The sequence below is a fragment of the Ochotona princeps genome, chromosome 10 (assembly GCF_030435755.1).
Source record: "Ochotona princeps isolate mOchPri1 chromosome 10, mOchPri1.hap1, whole genome shotgun sequence".
NCBI classification, from domain to species: domain Eukaryota; kingdom Metazoa; phylum Chordata; class Mammalia; order Lagomorpha; family Ochotonidae; genus Ochotona; species Ochotona princeps.
This window is the reverse complement of record NC_080841.1, coordinates 42188195-42206005: the sequence shown is the minus strand read 5'-3', so window position 1 is coordinate 42206005 and position 17811 is coordinate 42188195. Positions and strand designations below refer to the sequence as shown.

General features: G+C 41.9%; 1 protein-coding gene across 1 annotated transcript in view; it reads left to right on the top strand.

Moving 5' to 3' along the window:
• The window catches only part of PCNX2 (pecanex 2), a 254759-nt gene that overhangs the window by 22732 nt on the left and 214216 nt on the right, over nucleotides 1-17811 (top strand). Inside the window, exons 3-8 of the mRNA XM_058669358.1 lie at nucleotides 76-196; nucleotides 2020-2056; nucleotides 3457-4737; nucleotides 11612-11759; nucleotides 11898-12043; nucleotides 13801-13894. Coding sequence (XP_058525341.1) covers nucleotides 76-196; nucleotides 2020-2056; nucleotides 3457-4737; nucleotides 11612-11759; nucleotides 11898-12043; nucleotides 13801-13894 — 1827 coding nt within the window. The remainder of the gene's footprint in view (nucleotides 1-75; nucleotides 197-2019; nucleotides 2057-3456; nucleotides 4738-11611; nucleotides 11760-11897; nucleotides 12044-13800; nucleotides 13895-17811) is intronic.

Below are 17811 nucleotides of genomic sequence, written 5' to 3'. Positions count from 1 at the left end.
TTTTGAACTATTCTCGAAAGAATCGCGGTTACGTTTAACAGTGTCTCTGCTCTTGTGTTCTCCCCGCTGGCTCAGCAATAACAGGCAGGTTCCCAGCGGCAAGAAGGAAGAGGCCACACGCGCCTTCCCCACACCTCCTCTCCGCTGCAGCTCCCGAGGGCAGAGCTTGAACTCCCAGCACTCTTCCGGACCTTTGGTTAGTGTTTCTGCTTCCCCTCTCCATGTGCTGCTGTACTGTTGATCCCCTCTTAGAGCAGAAGCGGTAGTGGCTGTGTTTGTGGCTTGTGTACTGTACATATGGCCCCTTTGCTTGTGGTCAGCCACACCTCAGGGTGTGGAGATAGCCTGAGGGTGCACTTGTGACCATAAGATGAGTGTGTCAGTACAGTGTTCAAAGCACACCCCGGACGTCTCCTGCTGCTGTCTTCCTGTGGAACCTGGCCACTGGACCTATATGCAGACTGTCACCTTCTTCTGTTAGTCACTTAAGTTACTGTATTTCCAGTGTTTCCACCTAGAAGCAATTGCAGCTGGCTGCTGCTTTTCACACTGAATTGCACTAGTTTCTTGGAAAGTCAATAATCACTTGTCCTGCTCCCCTCCAAATTTGCTTTGTTAAGCTTTATTTATTATTGTGGGTTTTTATTTTAAAGATTCATTTTTTATTGGAAAGGCAGATTTACAGACGGAAGAATTAGAGAGAAAAATCTTCCATTTGTGGGTCACTCCCCAAATGCCAGAGCTAGGAGCTTCTTCCGGGTCTCCCACACGGGTACAGGGTCCCCAGGTTTTTTTTTTTCTTTTTTTTTTTTTTTTTTTTTAAGATTTTATTATTATTGGAAAGCCGGATATACAGAGAGGAGGAGAGACAGAGAGGAAGATCTTCCATCCGATGTTTCACTCCCCAAGTGAGCCGCAACGGGCCGGTACGCGCCAATCCGATGCCAGGAACCAGGAACCTCTTCCAGGTCTCCCACGCGGGTGCAGGGTCCCAAAGCTTTGGGCCGTCCTCGACTGCTTTCCCAGGCCACAAGCAGGGAGCTGGATGGGAAGTGGAGCTGCCGGGATTAGAACGGGCGCCCATATGGGATCCCGGGGCATTCAAGGCGAGGACTTTAGCCGCTAGGCCACGCCGCCGGGCCCCAGGGTCCCCAGGTTTTGTGTCATCTTCCACTGCTCTCCCAGGCCATAAACAGGCAGCTGGATTGGAAGTGGAGCAGGCGGGACATGAGCTGGTGTCCATATGGGATGCTGGCACTTGTAGGTGGAAGATTAGCTAGTTGAGCCTTTGTGCCAGCCCCTATTATTATGTAAGGCATGCCTAAATCTGTCTCTTTTTACTCTTAATTGTTATACATCTTCCAATGCCTTGGCTACAGAATCATTTTATTTATAGTTTGTACAAAAAGTATTTTTTTTAACTGATGCAGAAAAAAATGTAGATGTTTATGAGATTATATGTGATGTCTTAAGAAGTATTTAAATTATACATTGTTCAAGATAAACATAACTATCTCCTCAAATGTTTATTTTCCTTTTTTAGTGAAAACATCTTCTCTTATAGTTTTTCCTTTTTAAAAAACTATGTACTGCATTGTTTTTCATCTGTGATCAAACCTACTATGCACTAGAACACCAAAATGTCTTTCTTCTAACTACAACCGAATCTGTACCAACCCAGTCTTTCCCTAACCCTAACCTTCCCCCCGACCCTTCCCCATCTTCTGGTAATCACTAGTTTACTTTCCGCTTGCATGAGATCAATTTTTTGATTATTCCTATGAGTGAGATCATGTTATACTTGTCTTCCTTTGCTGGCTTATGCCACTTATTTAAAATGACTGCTGCGTTTTATTCTTATTTATTTATTTGTTTTTGTTCTTTTTTTTTTCCTCTCCATTTTATAGAGGCTTAAGGAGAGAGGATACTATAATGTTTGCTCACTGAGTGGCTGTTGACTGTCTGGAAATGTGCATTGAACTGAGTCATGTACTGATTCTCACTTTTTCGTTTGTTTAGGAGTTGACGGCCCAGGAAACAGTTGAGGATCTCAAAGGTAGAATATTTAATATTTAATATTAATATCAATTCAGTGAAGTGAGAAATGCTTTGATATAACTGAATACCAGTAAAAACTATACCTAAGACTTCCCAGCTATATTTTGACTTCATTTCTTTAACTTTTAATTTGAATTGTTTCCATCAGTATTTGTAAACCAGGTCTATATTCAGAGTGTGGTATTTTATTGATGATGTTTCATTGTCACTTCTTAAGTCTGTGTGTCATTTTCATTAGATAACAGATATGTAATGTGATAAAATTTTCATTTACAGATACCATTTCCTTCAGTATTTACATTAGAAAATGACAGGAAAAATCAGAGAACATTCTGCATACCTATATTTCTGTCTAGTTGCAAACTTTGGGGTAATGTTTTTCAAAGTTAAAAAAATTGCAGTTTTCTTTAACAGACACATAAAAGTTGTGTATATTTAGGAAAACTTGTAATGCTTCTCTCTCCCTTCCTTCCTTCCTTCCTTCCTTTTTTCTTCTCTCCTTGTTGTTTTTTTCCTCTTTTTTTTTTTTTTCCTGGAAATTACTCTGTCTGTAATCTCTAATGTTGACTAGAGAGTGTGTGAGAGAGGGACTCATTGGTCTTGTTTCTTATGGTTTTTCATAAAATAATTGAGTCTGTTCCCTACAAGTATGATGTTAGCTTTGGGTGTTTTATAGGTGGCCTTTATTAGATTTAGAAAATTCCCTTCTCATCTTAATTGTTTTAGTATTGCTGTCATATGTGGATGGTTGGATTTTGTCAAATGCTTCTTCTGCTGCTTTTAGCACAGGTTTGTCATTTTTGATATTGCTTTACTATTCCTAGTAATAGAGTAAGTTTTTACAGATGAGGAAATTGAGATTTAGAGCAGTGGTTCCCAGCTGCAAAATTTTGCTGCCTGGCAGACCTTTGACAATATCTGAAGGCGTTTTTGATTTTCATAACTGGTGGTTAAGCTCCTCCTTATATCTACTGGGGAGAGGCCAGGGTGCTGCTCATCATCCTGCAGTGTGCGGGACGGTCCCCCATGGCAAAGAATGATTGGGTCCCAAATGTCGTTAGTATTATAGTATATGGTGTAGAGGGATTAGGCCGTTTACCTAAGATAAAGCAGCTAGAAGAAAGCAGGGACAGGGTGTTTTGGCTAAATAAGCTAGTTAAACCCTACTACTCTGCCTCCTAAGACAACAACACAGCAAAAGCTAAGTGCTCGAGTTCTTTTTTAAACTACAGACACTTCGAGAGCCATTTCAAAGTGGAAGTGATACTTTTAAAAGCAAGCATCCCAATGATATTTATTACTTATATTCCAAATTTTATAATGGTAAGTTCTTGCTCTCTGGGATGTTGTTCATCCCACTCGGGTGCGAATAAAGTCGCTGTTTGTTACTACTTACAGGTGTCATTCTGTCAGAAGAGCAACCCATGGCACCAGTGTCGTCTACCTCACCGGGTATTAACACACAAAGCTTGCCTGCTTCTCAAGTGCATGTGCAAGAAATCACACCCAGGTCAGCAGTATCTACGAAACCAGTTGCCACCAGAACACTCCTCAATGGGAAAGAGAAGGAAAGAGAGATCAAGGGGCAGCCCCCTTTCCGCCACAGATCTGAAGGTGGCCTCGTGGATAAAGGAACCCTGAAGAAGTTGCCACACCTATCCTTATCTCAGTATGACTTGCTAGAAACAGATGTTTCCTTCCAGCCGTGGGGGAGTGAGAATTCAGTCCTGATTCCAGAATCGGTCAGTTGTGCTCAGGGCTCCACGAGGGAGCAATTTCCAAGTAAGTCGCCTCAGGACAGCCTGAGCAGCAGCTGTCCTCAGTGTGATACCATTGTGGCCAAACCTGCGGAGGAGCTGCTGGACACTTCCTGTCAGGTGGACCTGCCGTTGAACCAGGAGCTGGACTACTCAGACAGTGAGGTTGCTGTGACTCTCATTGATACTTCTCAACCTGGGGACCCACTGAGTCTGCATGAACCCATTAAAATTGTCATTACTATGAGCAGTACCCCAAACTCCATGACAGACCTGGAAAGCTCCCTCCACCTAAAAGTGATTGATACTGAGAGGACTAGCGGGAAGTCTGATGCTGAGCCAGCAACCCCAGGAGTAGCCAGCCCACCCAACACAGAGCAGGTCAGAATTCCCGTGATCACCCTCGAACTTTCTGAAGATGCCCAAGGAGGTGTTACTAGTCCTGAAGGCAAGGCAAACGAAAGGACTCCAGAGACACTGCAGGTGGAAGCATCATCCAATCAATGTTCCGGTTACGGATCCGGAGAGGGAGGGAGTCCTTCCCCAAGGCATCCTTCGGAAGTAGTGCCCCCACTCACACCTGATGAAGCCCCCCAGCCTGAGGGGGAAAAGGAACCCCAGGACAGTCTTGACCCAGCGTCTTGTAAGCCCAGCCATGAAAAGAGACACGCCCGGGTGCTCAGTGTGGATAGTGGGACAGATGTCTTCTCGAGTAAAAGTTCTGCAGAAGTTACTAATGATAAAGAAAAAACAATGCCAACATCCAAGTCTGACCTAGAGGCCAAAGAAGGGCAAATACCAAATGAGTCCAACTTCCTGGAATTTGTCTCTCTGTTAGAATCGATTAACACGTCCAAGGTGGTGGCATCTAGTCAAACAAATGTCTCAGTGGAGCCAAGGAAAGAAAGTGGGCCTCAGGGAGGTATGGTTCCCATCACTTCCTTTCTTCTTCTTTTTTAAAAGATGTATTTATTTTTATTGGAAAGGCAGATATACAGAGAGGAGGAGAGACAGAGGAAGATCTTCCGTCCGATGGTTCACTCCCCAAGTGATTGCAACAGTCCGAGCTGAGCCAATCCGAAGCCAGGAGCCAGAAGCTTCTTCCCAGTCTCCCACATGGGTGCAGGGTCCCAAGGCTTTGGACCATCCTGGACTGCTTTCCCAGGCCACAAGCAGGGAGCTGGAGGAAAGTGGGGATGCTGGGTTTAGAACCAGCGCCCATGTGGGATCCCAGCTCGTTCAAGGTGAGGACTTTAGCCACTAGACTACTGTGCCAGGCCCTCATCACTTCATTTCTAATGATGACACAGAAAACAACACAAAAGCAACACCTGTGTCATACGCCCTCTAGGATTAGACTTCGCAAATAATCAGGCAACAATTGGGCAGTGATTTGTTGCTTAGTTTTGGCACTGATATTTGCTCAATGTGACAGTACTAAGATCTCTGTTGAGAATATTTGCCTTACTCTACCAGAAAATGTAAAGGCATAATGAATTTTTGATTCTTATAGAGGGCAATGATATTTATGGCTAAGGAAATAAGCAAAGATGTTTTACAATGGTTTCAAGAACTTATAAACAATGTTTATTTCTTTTATGGACATATTCTGGGAAAGTTAATCATAAAACAAATTTTTATTAACTTAATCTTCTTTTCTTACTCTCAGTTTCATTGCAACGTCTAGAATTTCCTAATAATGGCAAGTTGTAACATAATATCCTTTGAAAGAAATACTTCCACAGCTTTTGACTTATACCCAGTGTTTATGTGCTTTACATATATTAACTAGGGTGATTGTACCCCAAGTTAAGTACCCCAAGAGTACTCCCCAAAAACCCAAGCATCCTAAACTCCTCCCTGGATTGGAAAGCTTCTTCCAACCTGAAAGTGATGGACTTGGAGAGAATCACTGAGCTGGCCTTCCAAGAGTGTGAGCCTCCCGAGATGTCTGCGATGGTTCTCATTGTGCTTGAGCACTGATTTTGTCTCTCAAAAAAGAGTGTTCCCAGTTTGATAAATGTTACCCTCATATCAATTCCCTCCTGAATTAATATCTAACTATATTTCTATCTACTTATGTTACTTAAAAGTCAGAATTACAGAGAGAGAAAATGAAAGAAAGGAGAGATAGAGAAAGAAATCTTCCATCTACTGGTTCACTCCCTAAATGGCTGCTATGGTCAGAGCTGGGCCAGCCTAAAGTGGGGAACCAGGAGCTTCCTCAGGGTCTCCCGTGGCCAGGCACTTGAGCCATGCTCTGCCAGTTTCCCAGGCCATCAGCAGGGACTTAGAGCAGAAGTGGAGCAGCTGGGGCATTAACCAGTGCCCATCTGGGATGCCAGCACCAGAGGAGGAGGATTAGCCTGCTATCCCCTTGTGCTGGCCCCTAAAATATTCTTATCTCTCCTCAAATAACATTATGTTGTCATTTCTTTTCTTGTCAATGAGATCCAGAGGTCTTCTCAGACTTTCCTGAGTTTAGTGAGTCCAGAAAGTAGCAGAACTGAGATTTGATCCAGAGGTTCTCATCCCAGAGTACTCCCCGCCTCAGAAAAATAAAATATATCCTATATGATGATAAGGCACATTTGTAGTCAGACTACTTAATATCTTTGGGCCTCAACTTCCTCACCAATAAGGTGGTGTTATTGGATTGAAGTTTTTGTAACATCTTTTAGCCTTAGGTTTCTCTGATTTGTAATTTCTAGACAGGTTGTGGTGTGTGTTTTCATTGTGTTGTTTGCTGGCTGTTGTGGCTGTGCACAATGGCCCATTTTCCTTGTTGTAGGTTATAGCATTTCTCTGTGCTAGGACAGTTTCTTGCTGCTGGCTATTCTCTTCCGTCTGGCAGACTCAGGGGCTGCTCTGACTCCATACTGGAGCCATTTTCTCTGTTCAGTTCAACTTTTTTTTTTTAAGATTTATTTTATTTTTGTTGGAAAGTCAGACTTAGAGAGAGGAGGAGAGACAGAGAGAAAGATCTTCCAGCCACTGGTTTACTCCCTAAATGGCCCCAATGGCATATTTGTAGAAGAGAAAGAAAGATTCTGTGCCTTGAAAATTTGATAACTGATCCTGCTGAAATAAGATGATACTAATTAACAAAGGGAAATGTATATAAATTTATTAACTTGTATGTGCAGGTGGGAATCACAAGGAATAGGAAAATCCAAGAAGTGCTAGATAGTGGAGGCAGAGGAGAGGGAAATAGAGGGTGTGGGCAGTGCTAGAGGTGGAGTAAATGGGTTTTCAGGGATAAGGAGTGGGTGTAATAAGCACACAGTACCTTAGAAGGAGGTTCCTCTGGCCTCTGGGGTAGGTGGGGCCAAGTGATGGGAAGGAGAAAAGAAGAGCTGAGAACAGAGGCCATCTGGCCATGCAAATCAGACCTTTCAGGTGGCAGTGCAGAGTAAGATAAAGTCTGTGGTGGCTGGCAGGAGGCGAATGACATTCAGCTTCTAGGTTCCTGAGGTTTCAGGAAAGGAGTCCGGGATAGTTGCTTTCTTCCCAGAAGAGCCTTTTCCAGGCTCTTGTCAGACCTTCCGAGAGACCCCCTCCCTGTGCTTGCGGGGATGGCATGGGATGGCCAGAGGCCCAGACCCCCCGGTTCCCCTGACTGCATGTGCTCAGCGTGCTGAAGTGCTGTGCTCTGTAGCACTGCTGGCTGAGCCCCACATTCTCAGGTCCAGACCAGGACATTGCCAGGGTCAACCTCAGACCTTGTGAATAGCCTCAAGTTCAAATGATGGAAACCACAAGCTTAGCAAAAGACTTTGAAGCCATGTTTGTTTGATATCGCTTTGATTTGTCTATGAGTGAGTGAATAAAGACAACCCAATGAGGGCAGGCAAGCAAAGGCGATATTCAGGAGTTGATGTAGCATGGAAGTTAGACATCATCACTTTATTTATGCAGAACTTGAAGGCAGGCTGTGAGCTACAGCTTTATAGTGGGAAAAATGGATGACTACACATGTACTGTCATGTGCCCTGGCTGGAGGCCATTGGCAAGGGGAGCTGTGGACAGCTGATGAAAATTCTGTCACCCTTTGTCATTCTTTACAGGAGCATATGTTTGCTCTTTTTTTGGTGTGTTAATCTAAATTTGCAAAGAGGGGAAGAAGGACAGAACTTGGGGAAGCCACCAGGTCTTGAAGTTTTGAATTTTGATTTATTTTTAATTCTATTTGAAAGGTGGGGGAAGGGGGTTGGAACTTTGATCCACTATTTTATGACAATTGTCTGCAAAAGCTGGGGCTGGGCCAGGCTGAAGCCAGGAGCCTGGAAGACAATCTAGGTCTCCCCTGTGGTTGGTAGAGACCCAAATAGTTGAGCCATCATCCATTGCCTCCCAGAGTATCATTAGCTGGAAGCTAGAAACAGAGCTGCAACTCAAATTCAGGCACTCCTGTATGGGATGGGAGTACCCTAAATGGTGTCTCAACCACTGTGGCAGACACCCACTACATAGCACCAGTTAATAACAAAGCCCTCGTCATTTGTTATATGGAGCATTGCTTGGCTTTAAGGATTATTTACTAGAAACAACTGATCAAGTTTTTACAAGCCTGACTTGTGCATAGTATGTATGTAACCTTTTGGACTGGTTACTATAGGTAGTGGATGGTGTCCTCAATTGATTGAGGTAGATTCTTGGTCACAGTTCTGTATTTATATATATATTGTCCTATCACTGTCCATTTGTATTTCAGGCTCTTTCTAGAAGTTTCTGAGAAAATATTCATGAATATATCAATAGGTGCTAATTGAAGAATTATGTGTAAAATTGAATATTGGAAAACCTCACTTTACAACAGGAATATACCTAAATAAATTATATTGTATAATATTTCATAGACACTATCTTTCTATGATATAGAAGAGCCTTAATAACATGACATATTTGATGCCTTTAGATAAATATGCTAGGTATAAAACAATGATGATTTCAACTTTTAAAAAGAAATTTTTTTATTTGACAGGCAGATCCACAGAGAGAAAGAGAGAGCGGAGAGGGAGAGAGTGATTCCATCTCTGGTTCATTTCCCAAAAGGCCGCAGTGTCTGGAGCTGAGCTGTTCAGAAGCCAGGTGCCAGGAGCTTATTCTGGGGCTCCCACACAGGTGTAGGGATCCAAGGACTTGGGCCTTTTTCTTCTTTTTTCCTAGGCACTTTGCAGGGAGCTGGATCAGAAGTGGAGCAACCAGGACTTGAACTCATGACTATATGGGATTCCAGCATGCTTACCTATTATGCCACAGTGTTGGCCTCAGGACTTCATTTTAATTAAAAGAAAAAGCATATGTGTCTACAGAAAAAAATTATGATACATATTAAGCTGGTTCCAGTGGTAATGGCAGAATGACAGGATTAACCTTAAGGGTTTTTTGTTTTTAATTATGTACAGTGAATGTATACTATGTTCTATAAACAGAAATATTCCTATAAATGTTTAAAGGGATAAAGGAAGAAAGTGCTCTAATGTTGGCATATCTAAGTAATTCATACATCTAAGAGAGGGAGAGAGCAAGACATAACAAGGAAATATAAATAGGTTAATCCTGAATACATGTAGTGTGAAGTGGCAGAACAGTCTAAATGTGTCTTTTTATGACTTTTTATGAGGCGTGATCATTACCTAGAGCTATTTTGTTGTGATAACTCTTTTTCATAAATGTGTTTCTTCAAAACCGTGAAAACATCTATCTTGACTCACTGTCAGATGACATGCAAATATTTTTGTACCAAAGAAATTTTTACATTAACTTCATAGATGTGTTGGGAATATTTATCTTTTGAGACTTACTTATGAGGGGTCCTGTGCGGTAGTCTAGTGACTAAAGTCCTTGCCTTGCATGCGCAGGGATCCCATATGGACTTTGGTGTGTGTCCTGGCTGCTCTACTTCCCATCCAGTTCCCTGCTAATACCTTGGGAAAGTAGTTAAGGATGGCGCAAAGCCTTGGGTGCCTTCACTCATGTGGAAGACACAGAGGAAGCGCCTGGCTCCTGGCTTTGGCCATTGCAGCCATTTTGGAAGTGAGCCAGTGGCTGGTTGGATAGGAACATGTGAATATGCAAAGCTCACTATATATACAATGATGAGATTCATGTTACCACATGTACACTAATGCTAGTTCACTTTCTGAGGGCCAAGCTGGAAGCTGATGGGCTTTTCTGTTGATGTGTGTTACAAGAGGGCTGTCAGTCCCAGCCATTCAGTTATATTTTGTCAGGCCCAGGCTAGAGAGCTTTGGAGCCAACAGTTCACCCGGAGATAAATTATTTCCATATCTTTGGTTCATGAGGAGCACAACAGTCCTTGTGACCTCTAAGTTGCCTCTGGTGCATCCACAGACAGAGAAGGGCTGATCCTAAGCATCCTCTTCTGTATAATGCTATAAAGTGAGACCTTGATTTAGGTCGGTGGCTTAAAGAGATCTAAAATACTAAAGGAAGTCCTATGTAGCTCTTCATCTTGGAATCCATTTTTATCTTGAAATAGCCTTAGGGAAAGAAATAGGAGGTATTTTTCTCTTTGTCTACCATAGTACAAAACCTGAAGTTCAGGGACCAATGCTATAGCACAACAGGTTAAGGTACTCCCTGTAGTGCCGGCATCCCATATGGGTACTGGTTTGAGTTCTGGTTGCTCCACTTCTGATCCCAGGAGAGCAGCAGGAGATGGCCCACATGATTGCTTCCCTGCACCCGTGTTGGGAACCCAGAGGAGGCTTCTGGTTCCTGGCCTTCTGGCCTTGCCCTAGCCCCAACCATAGCAGCTATTCGGAAGTAGATTGGTGGAAGAAAGATCAGTCTCTCTGTTTTTCCCTCCCTCTTTTCCATCCTCCTTCGCTATCTTTCTTAGCCCTTGGTTCCCCCCTAACTCTGTCTTTCAAATAAATGAGTAAATAATAACATTAAGTATTAATATTACTAATAAAAGCATGAAGTTCAAAATCAGAGTCTACCATATGAGGGGACCAGTTCTGTGTTTAGCTTGAAAATTTAGATTTGTTGAACGAGTGAGAAGAACATTAATTTGACTTTAAAATGGTAAATGGGACCTTGTTTAGTAATAGTCAAGCTTATTATATTATTTTTTTTCTTCTATTTTTTTTTCTGAGGCTGTTGATTTCTGAGTTGTAAACCTTGCATACCCGTTGGACTAATTGGGTTTTCTCTGCCAAAGCAAGTCTCACTGAGTTATTTCAAAGGAGTCTCTAATTTCATGTGTAAATAGATGCTATTTGTAGAAGCCTAAACAAAGATCTACATACTTCTGCTTTCTAAATGCATCTGGATACTTTCCTAATTAGTAAAATGAAATTCTGTTTATAAGCATTTTGAGTTTAGTGGAGCTGCTTAGATTTTTTCCCATTTTTTAAAGATTTTTTTAATTTTTATTTTTGTTTTAAATAAGATTTACTGAGAGAAGGAGAGACAGAGAGAAAGATCTTCTGTCAGCTGGTTCACTCCCCAGGTGGCCGCAAAGACCGGATCTGAGCTAATCGGAAGGCAGGAGCTAGGAGCTTTTGGGTCTCCCATGCAGGTGCAGGGTCCCAAGTCTTTGGGCCATCCTTGACTGCTTTCCCAAGCCACAGGCAGGGAGTTGGATGGGAAGTGAAGCCGTATGGGATCCTGGTGCATACAAGGTAAGGACTTTAATCACTAGGCTCTTACGCTGGACCCTCTTTGTCAATTCTTGTTTCAATTTCGATAACTTTTTTTCCAAGAGCTTTCACATTTAATTTATTATTTCACCAGAAAGTAACATGTAAAGGACTGTGTTTCAGATCATTGCTCCCAGGAGAAAAAGGAGGAAATCTTGGAAAGTGAAAAGCACAGTGCTCTCAATTCCAAGCAAGGAAAACCAGATTTACAAGATCAAGATCATCGTTGCAGCAGCCCCAAGTTCACTCAGCCTGCCAGGACCACAGCCTTGTAAGGATAACTTGTTTAGCTTCACGCTGATGCAGAGTGGGAGACAGCCTCATTGACTGGCTACTTCCATGAATGCTACCTAGAGGATAAAGAGGAATTCTGAATAGTTTTTGAAACTTTTTTTTTTTGTGTGTTAAGTTTCCAGGGCAATAGACAAAGACAGATAATCTACCGAGTAACTTCTCAGCAAGATAGCTCTGTCTTGCAAGTCATCAGCGGCCCTGAAACATCAGTGCAGGAAGAAATGTCTGTGGATGCCATGCATGTCTTCATCGATGAGCATGGTGAGTTTTGAGAGTGTTTTACTAATGAGTGTGGATGGGACAAGCTGGCAGCTCTGCTGGAATTCTGTATGGTCCCTTACACTGAGCAGCAGACATTGGAATGCAAAAATTTAATCCTGAGATTGCCCACACAGTATTCTAAAAACAGAACATATTCCTTCCTGTCTTCAGGCCTTTTGCCTATGTTACGTCCTTCCGCCTGCATGTTATTTATCCTTTAAATGATAGCTGTAAGGTAAAATTTTTGGTAAGATCTTTGTAATTTTCTTATCCGTGAGCAGGTTCATTTGCTGTTTGCTTTCTTTATACTCTGTCCTTTTCTCTCTTTAATGCTATTACAGCCTGTGTTTATTTATTTATAATTGGTGGATATTTTCTCTCTCACAATGATGAATATACTTCAGGAGGGAGATTCCCAGTACTCTAGTAAATATCTGTTGGACATATTCTGAAAATAAGACAGTGATAGATTTTTTTCAGTGCCTTCTTATAAAAAAATTTAAAATTATGAGTGGCAAGTTTGAAGTTCCAAAGAAAGAGATATAGCTCCTAGCTGGGTCTTGGCTTGTTTCTTGTAGAGCATGTAAGCTTGATAATTCATGCTCAGAGGATCCTGGTTCAGATAATAAATTGTGTGATTATGTTGTCTGAAGTCCAAATAAGGTTAATTTATACTTGTAAGTGGTTTTGCATCAACAAAAATACTTTCACGTTATAAAGAACCACATTATCATTTCTACCAAAGCCTCCATAATGTGTTTTTGATGGCATCTACCTTTCAGCTCCTCACATGCCCCAGGTTGATTGTGCTACCTATGCCCATGAAAAAGCTATTCTTAAGAGCTCTTCTGGGGAGAGACTGTTTACGTTACAATGGGAACTGATTTCCACACTTCAATACCCTGAACCCCTTTAGTAGAGCTAATTTAATTCTGTAAATGAATTCAGTCTGTTGCTTTTCCTCATTAACAGGCTGACACCCTGGCAGTGCTGCCTGCTCATCTGCATATTCCAGGATGGTCCCCTGTGGGCCAACACTCAAAATCATGTTGCTTGATGAGTTTTTTTCAAAGATTTTCGTTTTTCTTGTTGGAAAATCATTTTATAGAGAGAACAAGAGACAGAAAGATTTTCCATCTGCCAGTTCACTCTAAGTGGCCACAATGGCCGGAGCTGAGCTGACTCAAAGCCAGGAACCAGGAACCAGGAACCTCTTCCAGGTCTCCCACGAGGTGCAGGGTCCCAAGGCCTTGGACCATCCTCTACTGTTTCCCAGGCCACAAGCAGGGAACTGGAATGGAAGTGGAGCAGGCGGGATATGAACCAGCACCCATATGGGATCCTGATGTGTGCAAGGCAAGGATTCCAGCCACTAGACTACCATGCCAGGTCTGCTTGATGAGTCTTACTGTACACACGGTACTCCTCTGTATGCAACCAAAAACACAAAAACAGAACAAAAAAAGTTTCCCAGCTAGCACAGATCTTGCTGGTAGCACACATAGAGGTTGTATTAAAAAATGAATTAAGACACGACACAGAAAAGTCCTTAAACAGGGAGATAAGGTGAAGAGTTTTCTCAGTAAAGTTTCTGTGGCTGTCTCTTGTCTTGTGCTCCACATTCTTTGGACAAAGAGAAAGAATGGGCCAAGAGTGTGAGTGTGTTAGATCCTTTTAACAGTGCGTGCAATGCAACTTAATGATTGTATACAAATCATTGTGTAGTGTTCTATGCTGAAACTTTGTGGTCTTAACAGGGGAAATTCGATCCTGCTATCTGAAGTCTGGAAATCAGAAAGAAGGCCCTTCCCAGCACCCACCATTAAATCATGAACATCTCTCTCAGACTCGGTGAGTGGAGCTGTGTTTTCAGGTTTGGGAACTGTTGTATTGCTGGGGAACATGCAATGTACTCTGAAAATGAAGTGAGGAGTGTGGTGTAGAAAGGATGTGTTAATCCATTTTAGATGTCAATGCATGTGGTTCTGTGTGCAAGAAAATCTGATATTGTAGAATAATGAAAAGTGAAGAGAATCATTTTTATTGTCATCACTTCCAAAAACCAATGCAATGGGTAGGTCTAAATAGAGGAAACCTTATATAAACCTTATAATGCTCCCTACCTGAAGGATGAGGATAGAGTTTTCTCACACATCATTAAACCTTTTGTAAGATTAGTGATGTAGTAATCATTCATAGCAATGAAGCCAAAGGTACTTTTAAGTTTTCTATTTATTTATTCAATTTTTTGAGAGGCAAGGAGATATAGACAGATTGATAGAGAAAGCTTCTGCCTACAAGTTCACTTATCAAGTGAATGCAGTCGGCAGAGTTGGGCCAAGCCAAAACTGGGAGATGAGAATTCCATCTGGGTTTCCCAGGTGGGTGGCAGGGACCCAACTGTCTGAGCCCTCGTTTGTTGCCTCCCAGGGACTATATTATCAGACAATGGAATCAGAAGAGGTGGGACTTGAACCCAGATACTTTAATATCAGATACAGGCATTCTAAGCAACATCTTAATCAATTAAGCTGGACATGCATCTTGGTGAAACTGTTCTGTAGATAAATAAACCAGCTAGCATTTGTATTTTGCTTCAGAATGTGTCGAATAACTTTCTTACTTTTCAGTTTATGTCGGTCCTGAATGTTAAGTGTGGAAGCCTACCTGGAACATACACTGATGAATGGTGTGTTGGGCAAGTTATCCAATCTTGCCAGTGACAAACTGAATTCATTTTCATTCTGCACTTCAGGATTCTTTGTGGATAATATATATAAGAATGTACCTCCTTTTTAGTCTAAGTGTAGGAATATATCTTTGGTGCATGTTTCTTTAGCTTTGTAAGTATATTTGAGGTTGTATGGGAGATATGGTATAGTTTATAGACTTCATGCTGGGGAAGCATAATAGAAGTTTTAGGAACCTTAATTCTAGACAATATAGCACTATGTTCCTTTCGAGTTCCAGTTGTCCTTCCCAGGAGTGTGTGTGCGAAATTCAGGGGAAGCTTCTGTGTGCCTAGAATAAAGGCTAATGTTAAACTTGCTGTCGGGTCTCCTGAAGTAAAGTGGTGAGCCATCAGCCTCTTTGGGCCTTCTCTTCTTCTGTTCACAGGAATCCTAGTGTCTGCCGTTGAAAAGCTCTGATAGGGGCTGTAGGTGATGGCTGTGTCTAAATTAGCCCATCCTGGGCCGTGTCTAAATTAGCCTCCTTGTGTTCAGCATCACTTCTGTGGGGAAAAGGGAAGATTCTCCATCCTCTACTTTCCTTCACTCTTCTCCTTTCTTCTTGGCAGTCAAAATAGACACAAAACAGACGTCCAGATGGGGGCTCAAGAGGAGAGAGAGCTTTGTGGGCCACATCTTGTTCTGGGGCTCTCTGGCCCAGTGGTTTGTTGAGTCCAGTCTTCAAAGATGACAGGCCTCTCCAGCAAAATGTTTAATCACTTTAGAACAGAGCTTGGAAAACAACGTGGGTCCCTGCTACGTAGCATTCCCAGCTCCTGGTTCTAGCCTTGGCCTGGCCTGGTGTGGCCATTGTGGGCATCCAGGGGAGGAAACCAGCTGTTGGGCACACTCTCTTCATTGTCAAGTTAATAGCATTCTTTTAAAAAATTAAACATAATAGTGTAATATCTTTTACAATGCCTACAATAATGCTGATCCCTGATGAAGACAGTGCTTGTTTGAGAGGATGCTCAGTGCATGTTTAGCTGGTGTTATTGTCTGGACAGAGGCAGTAGAACAATGGCTACAGTTTGCTGTGACTGTATTCTCGAAGGTCCTGATGTTTGGCCAGGTGAAGGTCTTATCTCCAGAACTTTTATGAGGCTAATTTATCTGGATTTAGGGTTGTTAAGGACATTTTGTTCTCCCTGTCAGCCTCTTGCGTTCCAATATCCTGAAGTCCATGGCACTTTTAGCGAAGGCACGTTAGTATTATGTCCCTGGCTTTTAGTGCCGTTACATTTTAAGTCCTACCATCATAAACATTAACTTTGATTTGAAACTTGGAAGAATGCCTAGGTGGGGCTGTTTCTATCCCATCCAGCCATGGAAGATATGGAAAAGCAGCCTTTTCCCTAAAAGGGAACTTCCGTGACTGGGATTGCCTCTAACTATACCGTTAAACCACTGATTCTTATTAGTGGCAAAAAAGTCTTTACCCTGGATATTGTTAAGCCTTGTTGCCCTGTGACAGTTTTATATCCCAAACTCCCAAGTATGAATAGAGAATTGTTAGAGTTGTAATGTCCATGTCTCTTTGGGGATTCCTGGAAGAAACCAGGAGAGGAATCAGATTTCCTTCCTCAACCCCACTGTCACTGTGGGAACCAGTGAACTCCTGAACTGCCAAAGAAATTTATGGAGTATTTTCTGCTTACACAATAACTGTCCATCAGGCAGTTCAATCAGTAACATCTAACATAGTTCTGATTTCTTCAGCAACTAGAATGACGGAACTGTGGCTTGCATGGCAGCATTTAGAATTGCTTATTGGAAAAACTGCCAAAGGAGAAACTCATTTCAGTGTTTTATTGCCTAGGCTGTAGGGTTCTTTCAGTAGCTCAGAACCTAAAATGAGCTCATCTGCCTGGATAGTTGAAGTCTGTGACTTTGGAATTATAGCTGCCTAAGAAGTTGAAGGATGTTTTAAGTGCAAAGGATTCATTGCTATGGACTTAATGTTATTCCTTTGTAGGTCATATAATTAGAACTTGATAGTTTCTGCTTTTTATTTAGTCATGATTTATGTATCTCTTGTCTATAAATTCTTTCAAATAATAGAGTAGACATCTCTCCTATGAAAGTTCTATGGCCATATTTTGGTATTAATCCACATTTCCCAGTGTCATGTAATCTAATGAAGATGAAGTTTGTATCATCTCCCCAGTGAAATCTGATGAAGTGACCTAATATTTATACTCAATTGTAATACCCCAACTCATAAATTTGGCATGTTAGCTGAATGGAAAAGTCGCTTTGGAACAAATCAGTTTACAGAATTTGTGTTGAAGATTATTTGTACTAAGAATGATACCTTGGGACTGCTGTTGACACTGGCATCCCATAAGAATGCTGTTTGGGTCCTGGCTGCTGTCATTCTGGCCCAGCTCCCTGCTGTTGTGCATGGAATAGCCCAGAAGACGACCTGAGCATGTGGACTCCTGTTTTCCATTTGAATGGAGTCCCGGGTTGCTGCCTTTGACCTTGATCAGCCCCAGTTATTTGCAGCTTTTTGAGGGAGTGAATCAGGGGATGGAAGATCTTTCCCTCAGTTTCTTACTCTTTCTCTGTAGCTCTGCATTTTAAATAATAAATAAATAAATAAGTGCATCTTGATAAAAAAAACACATAGTACTTCAACTCGATTTTATTAAAAACTATGGAATAGATTGGTTATGTAATGATTTATCTCAATTCACTCATCTGTATATTTCGTTTTCGGATTTTTGTAGCAGATGTTGGGGTTGTTGTTCTGCATAGAAATTAGGGTGTTTCTGAAAGCTGATGTGAGTCTCTAGGTCCATCGACTCCAAAGATGAAGTGAATCCCCACAGTTAATATTTGTTGTCTCTTCAGATTTCTTTCTCTACTGTTGACATTATCAGCTTCTCTGGCCTTTATAACCATAAAACCTCTCTTGCTGATTTGGATTAGCTTCAGAAAAGTCATGATGTTTAAGTGTGTATCTGGTTCTCAGAGACGAGAGCAAGCAAAAAGTTGCAAGAAATCGTCATCTCTGTGTTTTAGTTAGTCAAAATA